This window comes from Balaenoptera borealis (assembly GCF_965194805.1).
Source record: "Balaenoptera borealis genome assembly, chromosome: 4".
Taxonomy (NCBI): domain Eukaryota; kingdom Metazoa; phylum Chordata; class Mammalia; order Artiodactyla; family Balaenopteridae; genus Balaenoptera; species Balaenoptera borealis.
This window is the reverse complement of record NC_138861.1, coordinates 5,530,868-5,552,381: the sequence shown is the minus strand read 5'-3', so window position 1 is coordinate 5,552,381 and position 21,514 is coordinate 5,530,868. Positions and strand designations below refer to the sequence as shown.

The following is a 21,514-nucleotide window of genomic DNA, read 5'->3' as shown; positions in this document are numbered from 1 at the left end:
CACTTTACCGACATTCTATATTTGTTCATGTCATTCTCTGGTTTCCTTTAGTGGTTTGCCTGTGCTTTTCTTAGATCTGCATAAAATAAGGCAGTTGAATTAAAGTCATTATCTAGCAAGGCCTCTTACATTTCTGTTAATTTTCTTTTCTCCTGTGAATGGGCCATAATTTCATGTTTCTTTATATGTCTTATTACGTTTTGTTTAAACTCATCCTGTTCATTATTATAATGTGGAAACACTGGAAATCTGATTCCTTCCCCTCCTCATGGTTTGTTGTTGTTGCTTTCTGTAGGTAACAGGTTTTTGTTTTTGTTTTTAGTGACTTTTGCAAAACATTTTCTGAAATTTGTATTCTTTGTTATATACCATCTTTGAAATATCTGTGTCTTTAGCTTATAGTCATTTTATGGTTTGACAATCATTTTCTAAATGTCTGGAGAAGAAAGAAAGAGAGAAAGAGAGCGAGAAGAGAAAACCATGAAAAATGAAAAATAGACCATGAAAAATATTTTGGCTTAAATATAAATTATACATATCTCTATTACTAAAGTATATGTATACATAATACCTTAAATTCTGAATTATTTTTTCTCATGATGAGATAAGAACATCAAAAGGATTCTCTTCTCAAACATAGATCATTAGTAGCATAAAAACAAAATTTTCTGGGAACACACCAGGAAGGTAGTACAGGAAAATAGCCCACTTCTGATACATTGCAGTATTGATAAACTAGATCATAACTTCTGCAATAATTAGTCATTTTTTTAATTTTTAAAAACTTGCTCAATTTGTTAAGTTTTCAAATTTCTTCTTGTTTTTCAAACAATAATACACTCCATGTTAGTCTTGTGAAAATAGTAAGAAAACCTAGTACTCAAGAATTTTGAAAACCAGGAAATTCTACATGAAGAATTAAGAGCAACAGTCCATTTTATGATGTTGAAATGTTTAAAGCCATTGTCACATTGATTCAATATTTTAATTGTTATTTTTATTCATGGATTATTAATAATCCTGGGGAGCACAGATTATGGTTTTGATTTCTGATTTTGTGCACAGTAGATAGCATAAGTGAGATTTGAATCGACATCATCACAATTCACTAAAGGAGGTGGTGGCTGATATGAGAGAGATATCAGATCAGGCTCACAGGGAGTGTGCCATGTACATAAAGTCAACATAAGGAAGAAAACTAGGATGAGAATGTAACCAGAGGTCTAAGTCCTTTCCTCTCAGAAAAAAATAAAGAAAATCTTACTAAATCTATCACTCAAAGCAAAAGAAGTTATATAACCCATGGATACTAGGAACAAATTCAGAAAACAACAAAACATGATGTGATATTGTTTCCAAAATGCATTGTTCAGTTCCTAGTATTTTAAGTGTCGCACAGTAAATCTCAGCTATGTAGAGCCTTCAATGGAGGAGTCAGTCTAAGAGTCAAATAATTTATATCACTAGTAATTCAGATTATTAGTGATAATTCATATTATTGTTTAAAATAATTTTTGTTTAAGATACTTCTAAAATATATTAATCATTTTGCCAATAATTTGTTAAATGTTTTTGGTTTTGTTGAAATAAATTATGTTGTTTTTGAATTGCATGCGTGCATGTGCATGTATTTCCCTTTCTATAAGACTCCCATCAGAAATGTTAGATATACCAAGACTCTTCCAAAACAGTGCCTTTGTGCTTTATATCTACTGTTAAATGTCTGATGTTTATAGAGAAATATGAAAAATTTTATAACTGATTGAAAACTAAGAGCAAATCAAATAATTATAAAAAATTTTAAATCAATGTAGAAAATAAGAAAAATGTCATTATTGAACTCTAAATTAATGAATATTAATTAAATATTCGAAAAGATAGCAGCCATCTAAATTCCATTGGAGGGGCATACAACTATTTTTTAGTTTGTTATTATAAACATTTTAGTTATGTATATGTTTCCTTTGACCTTCATAGGAATTCCATGATTTAAAATACAGAGGTTTTTAGAACTAATTTATTCTCAGAGTATTCTGGGAATTAACCAATATAATCACCATTGTGCAAACAGAAATAAAACCAATAAGACTTGGACAGACTTACAACATAAGTATGAGGCACACTTGGTTTTTCTATTTCTACTCTCTTCCTTGTAAAATTTCACAAGATGTTTCTCTATGGCATCATCGTGCCAATAAAATAAGTAACCAACAAAAGGCTACTGAAGTGGATAACATTACATTTTCAAGTGGAAATGAAAAACTAGTTACACATATTCAACTACTTCAGACTTGTTTGTCCTCAATTCCATAGTATGTGTGTTTAGTTCAGTATCTGTAATAAATATGCCTTTTCAGAGATTTTCAATAAAATCTTATTAAATTTTAAATTCTGATGTTCAGTCACCAAATTACCTATAACAGACTTAAAAATGGAAAACCTTCCAATGTTATTGAAATGAGAGTTAAGACAATCATCAAAGATGCTATTTTGAATATAGAGGTTGTAAAAAAGTAATTAGTTATGCCAGGTTGGATTTAAAAGCAGATTTTCATAGAGAGAATAGTTTAAAGAAATATTTTTGAAAATCTCTGATTAACATTGTAAAATGATGTCAAGAGGAGAAAGCTTTCCTTTTTCCAGTTTTTACATGAAATTACTTTCTACTGTACCCTCTGTCTACTGAAACCACAGGTGCAAGCATTTTCTTCTGGAAAAGGTTTAGTTTCATTGTACTACTCAAATACTTTGTTTATATTACAAATCACAAGATTTCCGGTTGGTCCTCTGTCTAATATTCAGTTACTATATTCTTCCTACTTGTACAATGAATTTATTTTTCCATCATCTCTTCTATTGATTCAGTACAAGTATGCGTTGTATTTATACATGTTTTTTATTTAATTTGATATCCAAACATATTCTGGTATTTTAAGAATTTTTTTCAATATGTCTTTAGTTCTCAGACGATGACTCTTTACGTGCATGAATCTTTTTATTGAAACACCAAGCATAGTCTGTACATTTATCTACTCACTTAGTAAGTGCATTTTCAAGATTAAAATGATGGTCAGTAATCATCATGAGAGCTACCTGAGCCTTTAATATAGAGTTCCTTTATATTGTTTTACTATTAATACATATGATTATATGTATTATTATATGTATTAATAGTATACATATATACATATATTATATATATACATATACAATACTTATGTATATGCTTACTATTAATACTATATATACTCATTAACCCTTATTACAAAAGTAGATTATGCTCATTGGAGAAAGATTGCAAACTTCAAAACAAAACAAAACAAAAAATTAATTAAATCCAATCTCCAAGCTTGACCAAAGTTAACCTTTGGGCATATCTATCTTCAGTGCAAGTAGGGGCTTTGCTTATTTTATTTTTAATTGTTTAATTAAACCATTCATACAATATTGTGCTCCTTTCATATAACTTTATTGAATAAACATTAATCCTAAATTAGTGCTTTATAGTATATTTTCAACATGTGTATTCTATTGCCTAAAGTGGTTATATCATCATTTACATAAATACTTACAAATACTTTACAAATTTTCAGTACTATATATAAAATTTTTATAAATGTATTTGTGAATAAAGTTTTATCTATATCTATTGTTTTTTCTTCAGGTTAGTCAACTAGGAATTGAATTACTACTAAAGAGGGCATAAGTATGTGAAAGATCTTTAGTGCTAATTACTAATTATTTTCTACCTGCAATTTACACTGATACTAGCAATATAAGAAAGTGCCAATTTCATTGAACATTTTTAAGGTTATGTATTCCTAATTTGTAAAATGAAAATGGCATCTCACTGCTCTAATTTTATTTAGTTGAAAATAATGAGTTTCATATTTCCTTTAAGTGTTTTGATGCATACATGCTATATTCAAACCATGCGGAAGTAGATATAGTAATAAGTAAAAGCACCCATAGCACTTTCTCTCTAGAAGAATAGACAGATTGTTGAGTAATCTTTCAGTTCATTTACTGAAGCAATTACATATAAGTATATTAAAATACAATATTCTTTTTAATCTGGTATATGCTTGTTTAAAAATAAACAGTTTAAAAATAAAGAGTTTCGCCTGTGTCATTACTAATGCACTACCATTTTTATAACTGCAGCATGATATTTTATTTGGTGGATGGTTCATAGTTTATTTAAGCATTCCTCTATTGTCTGAAGTTAAGATTATTTCTAAATTTCCTTACTACAACCAGTGCTGCAATGAATATCCTTATACTTGCTACTATGCAGTCATTTATGAGCATTTATTAAGGGGAGATACTGAGATATTATTGCTTCATTAAATCAGAGTCATATTTTAGTTTGGGTAGATAATGCCAAATTGTTCTCCAAAAAGCCTAAGACAATTATGCTTCTACCAACATCGTGCAAGGGAACATATTTAATCACATCTTTACCAATGGTGGATCTAAACACCTTTATTATTGTCACCAATAGATTGATGAAATAAATATCTCACTTCTTGGTTTTAATTTATATTCAACTAAATATTTATGAAATTTTGAATCATTTTGTGTTTGTAGACCATTAATGCTCTCCTTCATGTGAGGAATAGCCTTTTGTTTGTTTACTAATTTTTTCTTAATAGTTTTTTGCTTTTTCTAACTTTAGTAATACATTATATAAAGATATTCTTTTTCTCTTATATTTTTATTCATTTCATAGATTGCATTAACCATTTTCATTTTTAAAATACAGTCACCTTTATCAATCTTCACTTTTCGACTTATCAAATGTGGGGTCTTGCTTAAAAAGGCCTCATCTCCAATATTTAAATATTTTATGCTTTTAATAATATTATAATACTGCTATTATACTGAACTTTTAATATTGATCTTTTAATATTATTATAATTTTATCTGTAATTTAAACACATTCATCCATCTAGATAGTATTTTGTGTCAGAAATGAGATATACATATATTTTCTTTTTAAATAGCTGATTAACTCAACCCTATATATCCTGTATCTTTATTATGTTTTTAATTTCCCATATGACATGAGTCTGCTTCTGAAATCTTTATTCCATTCCACCAATAGTTTTCTGTACTGTTGAAACACCACTAGGTCAAAACCAATTATGAAATTTATATTTTAAAGATAAGAGGAGTGTACTAGTCACTATAATGATAAAGATGAAGACTTGAGTGGATTAGAAATTGTAAAGGGAAGGTAAAAAAAGTTATCCATCTTTACAAATGATATTATTAAATGTAGGTAACACTAAAAAATGAGATGTGAAACTACTATAAAAATAAAATAATTTAGAATGTTAAGGGACCTAAGAGTAATATTCAGAAATTAGTAATTCTATATATAGTAACAAAAATCAATCAGGAGATGTAATGGAAAAAAGAATTGATTAACATTAACAACTGAAAAGGTAAAATATCTATGTATACGTTCAAGAAGAGATGACTTTTTCATGATATAGCAATTAAAAATGAATCAAATAAACAGAAATGCATACAGTATTCCTTTTAAAATGTTAAAATTCAATTAGTTAATGTATAAATTGAATAAATCCCCTGAAAATATTAACATTTTTAAATTAGATAAGTTGATTCTAAAATGTAAGATAAAAATACTAATCATGTTTTAACTTGATAAACTGACTGCAAAGTTTATGGAACACCACACATAAAAAAAGTAGCCAATAAATTGTGAGTAAAAGTTGTGAAAGATTCATTTTCCTCGGTATTTATACATATTTATAAGCTCAATAAATAAAATAGTGCAAAACTTATATGTGAAGAGAAACGCTGATGAAGTAAATAGAACATTCAGGAATAGACTAAATGCATGTCGGCCAACAAGCAGCATTCCAAATCAGTGGGAAGTGATGGACTATTCAATAAATTGTGTACTAATAGATGGCTATGTCAAGAAAAACAACAGCATTTGAACCATTACCATATATAGTATATTGTTATAATAATGGTCTCCAGTGAATAGTCTCCCAGCATCAATGGTTTTGGGTAATCCCCTCAAACGTTGACCCTAGGCTTGGCTCTGTCATTTCTTAATGTCGGTGGGACCTAAGCAAACATGAGGCAAGCAGAGAGTTGACTATTTAGAGCTTCCCTTCTTAGAACGCCATAGTCACCTTGCGAGGAAGTCTTGTGTAGCATCCTTGAGGATAGAAAACCACACTGAAAGAGGGAGGCAAACCCATCCCAGGTTTCCTTGCTGAGCTCAGCCACCAACCAACCCAGCAGTTGAGTGAAGCCACATGAAGCCACCTCATTGAGTATATGGAGTAAGTAAAATATGGTGGCTCATACTTCAGTTTCCTGGGAATGACTCTAAAGCAGTAAATATACTACAGACAGCTATGGGGACATATCTTTCAAATGTAGTGTTGAAAGAGGAAAACTAAGACACAACATGAGATATATGCCATATCATCATTTATGTAAATAAAAATGCAAAAACAAAACAAAACTCTCCCCTTTCCCTCTTTCCCTTACTCTTACATACCCAAGAACACACACACAGGATAATTTTTTTTAATACTAAGTCCAAATAAATTTCAGAACATATGTTATGATCCCTTAACCTGTTAAGCAATAATTATTCATGCAGCTTTAGTCTTGTCTGAAGAAAATGTAAAACATAATGGGAAAATAATAATACAACTACTAGTATTAATCATGTTTGTAACTTTTACTACATATTTCTATATCAGTTCCATTAATTTAACAAAACACTATGGAACAAGTGGCTTAAATGACAAAAATTTATTTCTCACTCTTCTAGAGGCTGGGAAGTCAGAGGACAGGGTATCAGCATGGTCAGGTTCTAGTGAGGACCCTCTTCTTGGTTTGCAGACTGTCATCTTCTTGCTGTGTCCTCCCATGGCAGGGAGAGAGATCACCTTTCTAAGAAGTGTCTCTTCTTATAAGGGCACTAATCCCATTTACAAGGGCTCTATCCATGACCTAATTTCCTCCTAAAGGCTTGACTTCCAAATAGCATCACATTGGGGATTAGGGCTTTGACATATGAATTTGGGGGTGGGGGGGGGGCACTATTCAGTCATAGCATCCCACTCCTACCGCCTCAAAATTAATGTCCTCCTCAAGTGCAAAATTCACTCATTCATACCAATAGCCCCCAAAGTCGGAACTCATTCTAGCATTTAAAGTGTAAAGTCCAGAGTCTCATCTAAATATCACCTAAATTAGATTTGGTGGAGACTCAAGGTATGGTTCATACTGATACAAAATTCCCGTCTTGTTGTGAACCTGTGAAATCAAACAAGTTATGTGCTTCTAAAATACAGTGGTGGGACAGGCAAAGAACAGGCACTTCATTCCAAAAGGGAGAACAAAGAGAGAAGGGAGTGGTGATGATAAGTCCCAAGCAACCCTAAAATGCAGCATGGCAAACTCCATGAGATTCTGAAGTCTGAAGAATATACTCTCTGGCTAGATGCTGTGGCTTCCAGACCCACTGGAGTGGCAGTTCTGCCCCCTGCAGCTCTGCAGAGCTCTGGGTGGTCCTGCCCCTGAAGCTCTGGGTGATGTCTCACGTCTTTTCAGTCCAAGGATGTGGCCCTGATAATCCTTGAATCACCTCTGGAGCCATTCACCCTTTGCCTTGAAGAATAATGCATGTCCACAGCTGAATAGCTGTATGGTCTTATCCTGTAAAATTCGAGAAGTCAGACAACCTCCCTTCACTCCATCCCATCTCCATCTCCTTTAGTTCAAACTGGCCATGTTCTTCCTGGTGACTGATTCGTTCTGTGGTTCCACCCACACTAAACTCCTTATCAAATAGTCAGTCTTCCACACACTTAATGTTCTCTTCTGGACATGCATTCTCATTTTTTGTATTATGGACACAGACAACTCTCCACATCTTTATGATCTGGTTCCTTTTTGCTTAATGATTCCTTCTTCAATTCATCTCTCTTCTCATATTTTTACTATAAACAGTGAGGAGGAACCAAGCCACTCCTTTAGCACTTTGCTTACACATCTCCTCAGCTGAACATCTAAAATTTCATCATTCCCAAGTTCTATCTTCCATAAGACACTAGAACACTAACACAACTTAACCAAGTTCTTTGCATATAACAGAAGTCACCTTTCCTCTGGTTTCCAATAATATTTCCTCAGTACCGTCTGAGACTTCATCAGAATGGCTTCTACCATTCATATTTCCACATTATGCTCATGATTTCTGGTGTATTCTTTAAGAAGACAGAGGCGTTCTCTCCTTTTTTATTTCTGGGGCTTCATGAGGCTTGCCTTTAGCATTCCCTCCATGGCAATATTGGCTATTTCTCACATGTACATCAAAACTGTCCCAGCCTCTACCCATCACTCAGCATCAAAGCTGCTTCCACACTTTACAGCAGCATCCCTACTTGTGGTACCAAGGTGTGTCTTAGTCAGTTCATGCTGTTTTAACAAAATACCAGAGCCTGGGTGGCTTAAACAACAGAAGTGTATTTGTCACAGTTCTAGAGGCTGGGAAGTCAGAGACCAGGGTGTCAGCATAGCGAGGTTCTGGTGAGGACCCTCTTCCTGGTTTGCAGACTGCCATCTTCTTGCTGTGTGCTCACATGGCAGAGACAGCGAGAGAGATTATCTGTCTCAGGTCTCTTCTTATAAGGCTGCTCATCTCATTCATGAGGCTCCTCCCTCATGACCTAATTCTTCCCAAAGTCTCCTCCAAATACCATCACATGGGGAATTAGGGCTTCAACATGTGAATTTGGAGGGAGGTGAAGGATATGGGTCACACACATTCAGTACATAGGAGTTATTAAAAATATTTTACTAGTAACTGGATGTTGGAGACATTTTCTACAACTTTACCAGAAGAAAATGTTATGCAAAGAAGAAATCATTTCAGGAAAAAAAAATCAAGAATTTTTCCTTCGCCCAACTTGCAAAGTTACACTTTTCTTTATCAATTGTCAAATGATCTCAATTAGAAAAACTGTGTATGTTACAATCCTCGCTCCAGGCAGCTCCATACATGCACTAGACTTGAGACTCTCAGACTCCTCAGCCAAGGAAACCTGTGCTGCTCTTTTGCAAAACCTTTACCCTTCTCCACCTTGCTCTGTCCCAGGGGTCTGGCCAATGAGAAGCCTGGCTGGAGATTGCATGCAGAAGGTGGGACCAGAGTGTATTATCCCCACCCTCCACCCCCAGCACCTTGTCTGCTGATTTCTAGGAAACCAGATGCTTCTTAAAATGGAAAGTCCCAGATCCTCACAAGACATACCTCTCCACCCAACTCCTTCCTTCGAGGACGCAGCAGTGACAACAGGCTTACTGTTGCTCTCCACACATTACTGCACTATCACTTGTAGTCAATTTACATTGTTTTGTAAACAGTCTCTTTGATTTATTCTAATTAGAATTTGCACCTTTCCTTCTGGGATCCAGACTGAAATGAGCTCTCTCTTCCACTGAAAGCCTAACATAACAAAAGTTAGTAGCTGTAGCAAATTAGTAGTTGTAACCCATCTTTTCTTTGAAGAGTTTCCCCAAATACTCTTTGCAAGTCAAGGCACACAATGATAAGCACACCACTACTTGACATAATTACCTTAAGGATAGAAACCATTTATTTCCTCTCCATTTCCTTCCTAAGGTTTTATGAAGTGTACTGCACAAAGTAGGTTGTGAATTATTACTGAATGTGATCACATAGCCTCTAGAACCCAAATCATACCTAACCTGATTCCTCAGGGAACCTGTTTTTCACTTCCTTTTCTGTCTTACAGGTATACAGTGGACACTTGGGTAATATTTTTTGATTGATTAATAAGATTCTAATTTGTTCATGTCTTTGTTTTATCTTCCTTTTCTCTTCCCACCTCTGTGCTCACAAATTATTTCTCACTCTTCTAATTACTAACTCCACTTCTGTTATGTCACCTCTGATCCACTTACCAGCTCTTACATGAAGCACATCCTCTTCAGAAGAACAGGTAAGGTCAGGGAAGCTGCTATTTTCAGATTTTCATGTTGTTTTCCAAAAAAAGTTAGGGAGAGCAACCAATCTTTTAAAATGCCATCTTAATGCACAGTTGTCATGTTTTTCCCTAAGCTGTTAAGCTCTTCAGAAAAAAAGTGGAGGGCTTTGGTATTTGAAATACGGTCTGTAGTCCATGTGGTGTGCACAGAATTCTTAACAAATCTGTTTTTTTCTGTATGCCCTGGCTACTCACTAGAAGTGATAGAACTTTAGACACTATATTAATTCTGTCAAGCGATTAGACATCCTGAATATACTAAAATTAAGTTATATATTTATGTCTCAGTTTTTCCTAGAAGAATCAAACTCCCTACACAACTGAAAAATAAGATACCAGAGAAGGAAGACAATAGGGGATTTAGTGATCAGTAATACATTCTGCTTCATTTTTTAAGAAAAAAAATGAAAAATGAAAGTAGGGAAGAAGTAATGTAGATAAAATCTTTAATACAGAATCCACACAATATACTTATAAAAGTCAGGAAGGAGGGCATCCTGGTGTTCATTTCAGCTTTTCAACCTGTGTGTTGAAAACAGAAAACGTCAAAGTATTATCATTTCTCAAACACATCTAAGCATTAGGCCAATTCAGAAACCGTCCTTGCTCTCGTTATAAATCTTTACTAAATGTGTCAATTTTACTTCTGTGATTCACCTCTTTCGAATGTGAATGTGACCACTCTTTAGGAACAGGTGTATTTTAGTGAGTTGTTTATGTGAAATTCAGATAAAAACTAAATCCTCTGGTACTTGAGTAGGAACAGCATTCAATCTTTTCTTACAAGGGTCGGTCTGGGATAATAGAAAATAGCTAAATATAAAGGAATTCATAAACTAGTGAATGATGGCTCATGTCAGCTTTATGGTTTGTGCCCATGAAAACTCTGTGTTAGCTGTAACACAATGGAGGATATTTCAACAGCACATTGTGTGTGGAGGTTTATATATTAATTGCAAGGAGAGGAGATTGTAATTTTAGTTTCTTATCTGTTAAGCATTTCTTACCTTCCAGTTGGAAAAACAGGATACTTATCATCCAATTAGGAAAACAAAGTATTAATAATCCTGCTCGTCACTTTTTATGAAGTACTAATTATTTACTTGATCCTATGTTTTGGATTTAGATTTTCACAAGTAAAATCTCAATACAACAAATTCCTATGGCTGTTCAAATTTTCTTGTTCTGAGATTTTATTTCAAAGAATATGCTTTCTACAATTGAGACATCAGAAAAGTTTGGGGAAATTCTTTTATTTAGATGTGGATTGCAGCAATTTTTTTTTTTTTTTTTTTTTTTTTTTTTTTTTTTTTACTAATAAGGCATAGTGTCTGGCAAAACCAATACTCAAATACACCCAACCTCCACTTACTGCTTCCCATTTGCATCCATTGATATACATGGAAAGACTAGTTTTAAAATCTGGGGAGGTGCAGATGACAGGGTTTGAGGAAAGAGATCATACAGGAAGGGAGAGGGAGCAACAGAAATATTTCCCAGGGGGAAAACCATGATTCAAAAAGATACACGCACCCCAATGTTCATTGCAGCACTATTTACAATAGCCAGGACATGGAAGCAACATAAATGCCCATCGACAGAGGAATGGATAAAGAAGATGTGGCACATATATACAATGGAATATTACTCAGCCATAAAAAAGAACAACATAATGCCATTTGCAGAAACATGCATGGACCTAGAGATTGTCATACTGAGTGAAGTAAGTCAGACACAGAAAGACAAATATCATATGATATATGTGGAATCTAAAAAAAGGGTACAAATGAACTTATTTACAAAACAGAAATAGAGGCACAGATGTAAAAAGTAAACTTATGGTCAGGGAGGAAAGAGGGGGAGGGATAAACTGGGAGATTGGGATTAATATATACACACTACTATATAAAAACTAAAAAACTAGTAAGGACCCACTGTATAGCACAGGGGACTCTACTCAATACTCTGTAATGGCCTATATGGGAAAAGAATCAAAAAAAAAAAAAAGAGCGGATATATATGTATATGTATAACTGATTCACTTTGTTGTGCACCTGAAACTAACACAACACTGTAAATCAACTATACTCCAATAAAAATTAAAAAAAAAAAAAAAAAAAAGAAACACTTCCTAGCTTGTAGAATGGGGACTGGTCCTTAGTTGTTAAGTATTAGAAGTCAGCTTTAATGAGAACTGTCCAGGTGGGGATCTGTGAGGACTCTGGGGAGAGGCAGTCCTATATTATGATTCCGGAGATAAAATAATTGTTTTTCTGTAAATCTTTGGAGCATCTTTCACTCTAAGCTTTGGGGTATCACGACTCTTGGCACTGACCATGGCAAATTAATACAGGTCATTGATTACAATTATGAGATTCCTTCAGTAGCATCTCAGGTCATGGATTTGAAAGCAGGACAGGAGCAGAATATCATCACAGATGCTGTGGGGTGAGTGACTTAAAAACTGCTTTGTGAGATTCTATTTGGGGGCTGTCTAGTGAAAGATTTGGGGAAGTCATTCATTACTCAAATGCAAGAACTGTTGCCTGGTCTTGTGGGATGTGGAGGTCATGGCACAGTTAATCTTTATTAGGCTTCATGATGTTTCAGTCATGTTTCTCTCTAAGTATCTGTTCTTCTCCCCCTCTCTGCCAAGTCACTTCCCTTGCAACGCTCCTGAATTGCCATGACATACACTCTGACTGCAACTCTCCATGTCCTTAGAGATCCAGGTCCTAAAGTCAGCCACAAAATTTTCTGTTACTTTTACTGAAAGTCCTTGAGTAAGACAGGTATCGATTCCAAATCCCATCGTTTGTGCGGAGTTCAAAGTCACCCAGTACTCCATGGAAACCTGCTCCACACCCTCCCTAGGAACTGAAACAGCATCTCTGAGAGATGATGGAGTGAGCTCGGCTGCCCATGTTCCTAACAACATGAGCAATTTGGTGACCGGGCAAGGTGTGCACTGGACATAGATCCTGTTGATACAAGTGAAAGCAAGAATAAAAAGGTGGGGCTTCCCTGGTGGTGCAGTGGTTGAAAGTCTGCCTGCCAATGCAGGGGACACGGGTTCGAGCCCTGGTCTGGGAAGATCCCACATGCCGCAGAGCAGCTGGGCCCGTGAGCCACAATTACTGAGCCTGCGCGTCTGGAGCCTGTGCTCCGCAACAAGTGAGGCCGCAGTGGTGAGAGGCCCGCGCGCCGCAATGAAGAGTGGCCCCCACTTGCCACAACTAGAGAAAGCCCTCACACAGAAACGAGGACCCAACACAGCCATAAATAAATAAATAAAATAAATTAAAAAAAAAAAAAAAGCTTGCCTTCAATTAAAAAAAAAAAAAAAAAAAGAATAAAAAGGTGAATTTCTATTATCAAAGTGACCGCTGTTGAATTCACAAATGGATAAATCTCATCACATTTGGGTAATACCGTATGCTTATTTTTAACATTGTGGGAATACTGGGTATACAAAAAAATTAATCATTTGTTTTTGTTTTTCCATCCATGGATTATAATAGTCTGTGGTCCCATAGGAAATATTATATTTGATACATAATGGGAAAATGATGCTACTTAACGTATAAAGCATGGACAAGCTCTATTTATTGAGAATATACTATTTTACTGGTAATAAACACGCATTTATTCGCATTCTCAAAACAAGGTACTTTTATCCTCTTCCTGCTGATGAGGAAACTGAAAGTCACGGAAGTCAAGCACTTTATATGAGTAAAGGACTTTATATGAGGTCACATATCTATTATATTGAAAAACTGGGTCATGAAACTAAATCAGCTCAGATTGAAAACACCTACTTCATCCAAACAACAAGTTCTCTGAATATGAATCACCTCATGACCTCACTTTAAAGCATAAAAGCAGTAATTAAAGTTGAATCTTTTTATAAAATGTATAATGAACTAGATTGATTAAACACTCAGAAAAAGAAAATAATTTGGTAAAGAAAAGAAGGCTCTCACTCGCCTCACCAAATCTGGCAACAAATCCACACAATGCCATGCCGAGAGGTTACAATTCCTAGTTACTTTATTTCCCAAATACACGAAGTCATTTCAAGAATAAGTTTTAACTCCCTCATTTCTCATAGTCTGCAACTTCCTACACACATTCTGACAAACATTAGACAAACTATGTTAGGCCTAGTACTATGCAGGATTTTATTATACTAAGCAGGCATGAAAGTTGAGAGCCTTGTAAATATTAATCACAGACTAATGAACAGTGGGAGACTTCAGAATATCAATCTGTACTGGGGGAAATTTTGAATTAGAGACACCACTTCCTACCAATAAATCAGTAGTGAAAAATTGAAGGCTATCTCAATGCATCTGCTTATATAGCTAGATCTCTAGTCCTAAAGGATACAGTGTGGATGCCAAAAGGATGTAATTTTATCACCCCACATGGGGCTTTTGCATTTTTAACGGAACCATTTTTTAAAATTGTATTTACCTCCAAAAGAGGCTGGATTGTATCACAGGAAACTTGAGTGCATTCTTCAGCATCGGAGTTAAACTAGTTCATGAGTGGTTAGAGCTTGTCTCCTTCTTCCTCTTTAGCATTCAAATACCATTGCCTAAAGGGAGCAGAAGACCAGGTTAAGAGGAGAATTGAAATGCCAAGACTTGACTGGTTTATGGCTTTTATTAAATGTGCAAATTACTGCTTTTGCCTCTGAGCACTTATACCATATATAACAAAAAAAAAGACAGTATCTTCCATCATAATTAACAATTCCATAAATGACACCAGACACAATGATACACCTCCACACTTACATGTCCTTAATGACGGTCAATGAATGGAAGTACATCCCTTTCCAATAGCCCAAGTTCATTATTTATTAAGACAAGTATGAGAGTCGGTAGTGATAATTAGGATTTTATGATATTTTTGATGCCGATAACACAAAAATAATGAGACTCAGTTTTCAGTTTGAGGGCTTTTTTGTTTGTTTGTTTGTTTATTCTTTAACATTCAGGTAGTATTTAAAACCTGCACTAGGTATTCATATTTTTTTGTGTGTGTGTGTGATTTTTTTTTTTTTTTAAGGACATTCTTTTTTCTTATTTTTTATTATTTATTTATTTATATTTATGGCTGTGTTGGGTCTTCGTTTCTGTGCGAGGGTACTCTCCAGTTGCGGCAAGTGGGGGCCACTCTTCATCGCGGTGCGTGGGCCTCTCACTATCGCGGCCTCTCTTGTTGCGGAGCACAGGCTCCAGACGCACAGGCTCAGCAGTTGTGGCTCACGGGCCTAGTTGCTCCGCGGCATGTGGGATCCTCCCAGACCAGGGCTCGAGCCCGTGTCCCCTGCATCGGCAGGCAGATTCTCAACCACTGCGCCACCAGGGAAGCCCCCAGGTATTCATATTTTAATGGGAGCATTTAGAAGTGATTGTTAACAATATAGAGGTCTCTTCATACCATTGTAATCAGGACTGAAATTGTATCCTGAATAGGTATAGTATGAGCTTTGTTTACTGAAAGGACACAAGCACAGTTATTAGGGACACAAGAAAAAATAAAGATCCAGTAAGTCAACCAGAAATGGTGCATGTCATTCTGAAATACAATAGAAATATTACTTTCAAAATGATTACTTTATTCCATTTCAAATATATATATATATATAAAGTAATAGTTACTAAGTAGTAGTATTGCAGAATATAATTAAGCATTAATCACTAACAGTTTTTCAATTCACTCAAAATTTCTAGACTCATTGGAAGCAGGGCGAGTTATGGGCACCTCCAATATATTCCCAATTCTTTGGGTTTAGTGGTTGTTCAGTAAATATTTAAGATATCTTTTTAAAGGAGTAGATATACATGGTAGCTTTTCTTTTGTATAGAAGAATTTGTACTTTCTCCAGTGACAGCAGTCTCTTCACAAATGTTCTAATATATCTAAAGTTATAATATAGTTTCCTAAGTCTATGTAATACAATAACATAGAAGCAGTTGCAGTCTTATGTCTATTTTAGTAAAATATTTGTGCTTATGTACTTCATGCCTTCCATAATACAAGACTGATTCTTTGAAAACATTCATCTTATTTTTTCTACGATATTAAAGGTCTGTGTTTATTTATATTTTGAGCTTGCCATGTGATTATATTTAAAATTTTATGGATTATTACACTAATGCACCATATTACTGTATTATGTGTGGAAATGGTAATTTTTTTTACAAAAATTAAACTTTGTTTAAGAATTAGTATACTGAAAATGAATTGCACAGGTGACAATAATAAAAATGGATATCTTTAGAGTTTGTTTTGTTTTGCTTTGTTTTAATACTCACAGTAAACTCATCTTAATTTTTTTCATTTAGGAGTACAGTCAATGTAACATAACAATACTTTTCTGATCTTTATTTTTAAGGAATTTTTGGAAATATTAAGAGGTGTTTTAATCAATATTATTAACGAAAACAAAATAAAAGTCCTTTACAATTCTGTTGTCCAATATGCATTTTGGATATAATTGTGTATAGTAGTTTCTATCTCATTTTATCTTATTTAACCTACTTATTCTTATTTTTGCTAGGAAGCCACTGATGTTATAGGTCAGGGTTTCAAAATGTGTTTATATCCCATAAAAAACCAAAGAAAAAACCCCACAAAATATATTTACCCTTGTCACAGGGAATTTTGATAATTTACAGCTAACATTCAGGACAAAAAGCACTGAAGTAATCAAAGAGGTCACAAAAACATATTTTAAAATATATTTATTTTTTTAAATCTAGAAACAATAAATGCTGGAGAGGGTGTGGAGGAAAGGGAATACTCTTGCACTGTTGGTGGGAATATGAATTGATACAGCCACTATGGAGAACAGTATGGAGGTTCCTTAAAAAACTACAAATAGAACTACCATATGACCCAGCAATCCCACTACTGGGCATATACCCTGAGAAAACCATAGTTCAAAAAGAGTCATGTACCAAAATGTTCATTGCAGCTCTATTTACAATAGCCAGGACATGGAAACAACCTAAATGTCCATCGACAGATGAATGGATAAAGAAGATGTGGCACATATATACAATGGAATATTACTCAGCCATAAAAAGAAATGAAATGGAGGTATTTGTAATGAGGTGGATGGAGTTAGAGTCTGTCATACAGAGTGAAGTAAGTCAGAAAGAGAAAAACAAATACAGTATGCTAACACATATATACGGAATCTAAGGAAAAAAAAAAAAAAAAGGCCATGAAGAACCTAGTGGCAAAACGGGAATAAAGACACAGACCTACTAGAGAATGGACTTGAGGATATGGGGAGGGGGTGGGGTGAGATGTGACAGGGTAAGAGAGTGTCATGGACATATATACACTACCAAATGTAAAATAGATAGCTAGTGGGAAGCAGCCGCATAGCACAGGGAGATCAGCTCGGTGCTTTGTGACCACCTAGAGGGGTGGGATGGGGAGTGTGGGAGGGAGGGAGATGCAAGAGGGAAGAGATATGGGAACATATTGTATATGTATAACTGATTCACTTTGTTATAAAGCAGAAGCTAACACACCATTGTAAGGCAATTATACTTCAATAAAGATGTTTTAAAAAATATATATATATATATTTATTTTTTTAATTGAATTTAATAGAAAAATGCCATAAATCTCCAAAGTTCATCAGTGTTCAATATAAAATAACTGATACAGTGCAGGTATATCATTACAAATTATAATAGTATTTGCTTGGCAAGGATGAAAATTTTAACTTGTATTTGAAATTTATAATAAAATAAATGTTAAAAGGATAAAGATAGTTAATCAAGATGATCCTAAAATGTAATAAATAGAAGGCTAATAGTTTTATACCCCTCCTGAAAAAAATCTACATCTATTAGGGTAGAGAGGCAGCTTAAAATGAGAAAAATATGGATAATTATCTAAATAGTGATGATTGTCAGATTTATTTGAAGGTCATAAACAATATAAGAAGTAAATGAAGTGAGTGAAAGCGATATATATTCAAGACTTTTATTCTTGCTGGCTTTCTTGCAGTTAACAAAGTTGATTCAATATCAGTAGGTTTAGAGACGTGCAAAATAATGTTTACTTTTTGACCCTCTAGAGTAAAAATAAAATGTATTGTTCCAATTAACTAGATATATCACTTTTAATTATTTTGCTTTCTACAGCATGAGCTATAACTGTTTGGCTGTAATGAAAGGATGACCTAGAGGAAGGAGGAGGGCAGCAAGATTTAAACTTAATTCTAACACAATTGGGCCACCAGTTGCTGCATAGCCTGACAATTAATGCCTGGGCTGTGATGGCCCTTTCCACCTGCCCACAGTGCATTTTCTTCTGGTAAGCACTCCGGAGTTTCCTGTCTAACTTTGGTTTTCATCTTTGCAGGTTTGGATTTATTCTTCATAAAGATGAAGCTGTACTACAAAAGATTGATCTTGAAACCATGTCATACGTCAAGACCATTAACTTGAAGGACTATAAGTGTGTCCCTCAGTCACTGGCGTATACACACTTGGGAGGATATTATTTTATTGGCTGTAAACCCAACAGCACTGGGGCGGTTCCCCCGCAGCTCTTGGTGGACAGTGTAACTGACTCGGTCATTGGGTTCAACAGTGATGTGACAGGCACTCCGTATGTCTCTCCAGATGGACACTATCTTGTCAGCATCAGTGACGTGAAAGGTCTTGTGAGGGTCCAGTACATCACCATCAGAGGAGAAATACAGGAGGCTTTTGATATTCACACAAACCTGCACATATCTGACCTGGCCTTTCAGCCATCCTTTACGGAAGCCCATCAGTACAACATCTACGGTAGTTCAAGCACACAGACTGATGTGCTCTTTGTGGAGCTCGCCTCTGGGAAGGTTAAGATGATAAAGAGTCTTAAGGAACCACTCAAGGCAGAGGAATGGCCTTGGAACCGGAAGAACAGGCAAATCCAAGACAGTGGCTTGTTTGGTCAATACCTGATGACCCCTTCCAAGGACTCTCTCTTTATACTAGATGGACGACTCAATAAGTTAAACTGTGAGATCACTGAAGTTGAGCAAGGAAATACAGTCGTCTGGGTTGGAGATGCCTAGAAGCCCTATTAAACAATTATTAAATGAAGAGTTCCGGTACACTGCACTTAATCCACGGTTTACATTTACAACTTACATTGCTTAACTTTTCAAGTTTGTATCCTAGGCAAACATAAGTTACTTGGGTGGCCCAAATAAAATAGATTTTTTTTTTTTTTTTTTGGCAAAGACATACATAATTAGTAATATTGGTTGATTGATTAGAAATATTTAACACAATATTTAACGAGAAGCTATTATGCATCAATTACAAGAATCAGATCTATAGTTATGTTATAAGCCAAGAAAATAGGAATTTAAATACTTACAAATAACTCAACTGCAGGGAATTTGAAATGATTTTAAGCATCATTTCATTTTGAGGGTGATTTATCTATTTTTTTCTCTGTCCTTTTGGTATGCTTACACCAGAAATAAAAGGTGTTATGGAACCTTAAAATTCTTAATTCAAAATATTCTGTCCCATCCACTGTTTATAATCTTTTGTGCCTTGAAGGGAATGTCACAAGAAGAAAAGGAAGGCTAAAAGCTGCATACTGACCACCCACATCACTATAAATTTCTTGTCATTAAAAGGCTAAAAGCTGCATACTGACCGCCCACATCACTATAAATTTCTTGTCATTAAAAGAGAAAAGTTGAATATCTCTTGCAACAAACCCAGTCTTCAGTCATTTGTCTAACCCTCAATGAAATGCCGTTTGAAAGCATAAGTTGGCCTAAGGCTGTACACATGTGGCAAACTCTGACACTCACTGTATAATCTGCAGCATGCTATGGAAAATGGGGGGGAAAAGAGGAAAATAATTATGGTGAAATGTTTGCAGTGTATTCTCGACTCATTTTGGTTTCAATCACTAGAGTGCATTATATTTTTAATGCAAGTTTGTCTGGGATGTCAACTGCTTACAAATGTCTATTATTAGTGGAATAGATTTTTTTTTCTTTTCATGTAGTCCAGTGTTGCATCAGCAGTAACTTCCATTTCTAAAACAGAAGCATTATTTGTGTCTGCTTAGAGTAAACCACATATCGGGAAATTAATAACAGGGAGAAAACACTGGCTAGGGAACTGATGAGTATTAGTGTTTTAGGAGAATTAGTAACAGAAATTGGGAATTAGGGGATAGCACCACAGTGGTGAGGAAAGATGTACTTCTCCATTGCCTTTGCTATTTAAATATAACCCATCACAGGACTTCATTCCTTAATAACTTTCCTAAATGACTTCTGTTTAACTCCTACATAATCCTTAAACAACTCTCTCACTATGTGCTGTAGTTTGAAACCTGACTAATCCTCTTATTTGAGACACTGCATAGAAGTAAAAATTATTGCTTTTCTTTTTCAGGGCAAAGAGAAGGCTGGTAGAAGTGGATTAAAACTAGCGAGTTGGTTTATTAAAATAAGCGGATAATTATCCAGGCTTAAAGTAATAGCTTACATGTTTGGAGAATCTTTTTACTTATTTTTGTTTTATTGTTGCTAAAAATGCTAATGAGCTGTTGAAATGACCTCCATTTCCTGAAGGTAATCCAATAAGGTCTTTTTTAGATACAAATTTTACTCAAGTTTAAATTGTGTAAAACTGCTTAGAAACCTGAAATTTTATAGTGTGTAATATCTTATGTGTATATAGCATCCTGAACTGTGTGATACAGTAGATTACTTCTTAGCTTAAGGAAGCATTATGGGAGGTAGATTTAATAAACAACAGAAATCAGCTTATGTTTCTACTTATCTGTTTTCCTTTTTAGCAATTTTCTCCTTTGTGATCATGAACCACATAAAGTGTCCGTGACCTAATGATTTAATGTAAGTCTGTCTCATATATCCTTCTTTGGTAGCTTACACCATGTGGATGCTCTGTCTGTAGACTTTGCTTGATAAAAGGAGAATAAACCTCTTACATTTTAACTCTTGAGAGTTCAGTCAGTGTTTTAATGTAAATGCCAATGTTTTGTTTTGTTTTCCTCCCTGTACTTCAAACATAGTCTGCTGTTCTGCATTATTTTTAAAGTGATGGGATGGGGTAGAGGGCAGGTAAAGTGAGACCAATCAAGGAACGACAATTTAGCTTTATTATATCAATTCTAAGTTGCTCTATGCCTTCATATTCATGTGTAAAGCAAGATATTTATACTTTAAAGGTGTCTATGTCTTTAGAATCCCTTCTCGTGTATTAAAGAAATGAGTATCAGAATGGAACATACAAGTAGACTCAAATCCTTTTCTTTCCACATCCTTACACTTTCAACCACACAAATACTGAGCCCTCTTTTTTAACAATGAACTATTTAAAATATTGGCATTTGTGATTCTTTTAAAAAAGAAGGAAATG

The 21,514-nt window shown here is 34.7% G+C and overlaps 1 protein-coding gene across 8 annotated transcripts in view; it reads left to right on the top strand.

Annotated features, from left to right (window-relative positions):
• Nucleotides 1–21,090, top strand: part of FSTL5 (follistatin like 5) — a 771,595-nt gene extending 750,505 nt beyond the window's left edge. For all 8 annotated transcript variants that reach the window (XM_082391660.1, XM_082391659.1, XM_082391666.1 and 5 more), the window contains 2 exons: nt 18,471–19,694; nt 19,750–21,090. In XM_082391660.1, the coding sequence (XP_082247786.1) occupies nt 18,471–19,173 (703 nt within the window). In that variant the 3' untranslated portion in view covers nt 19,174–19,694; nt 19,750–21,090. The remainder of the gene's footprint in view (nt 1–18,470; nt 19,695–19,749) is intronic.
• Nucleotides 21,091–21,514: the final 424 nt, after the last annotated feature.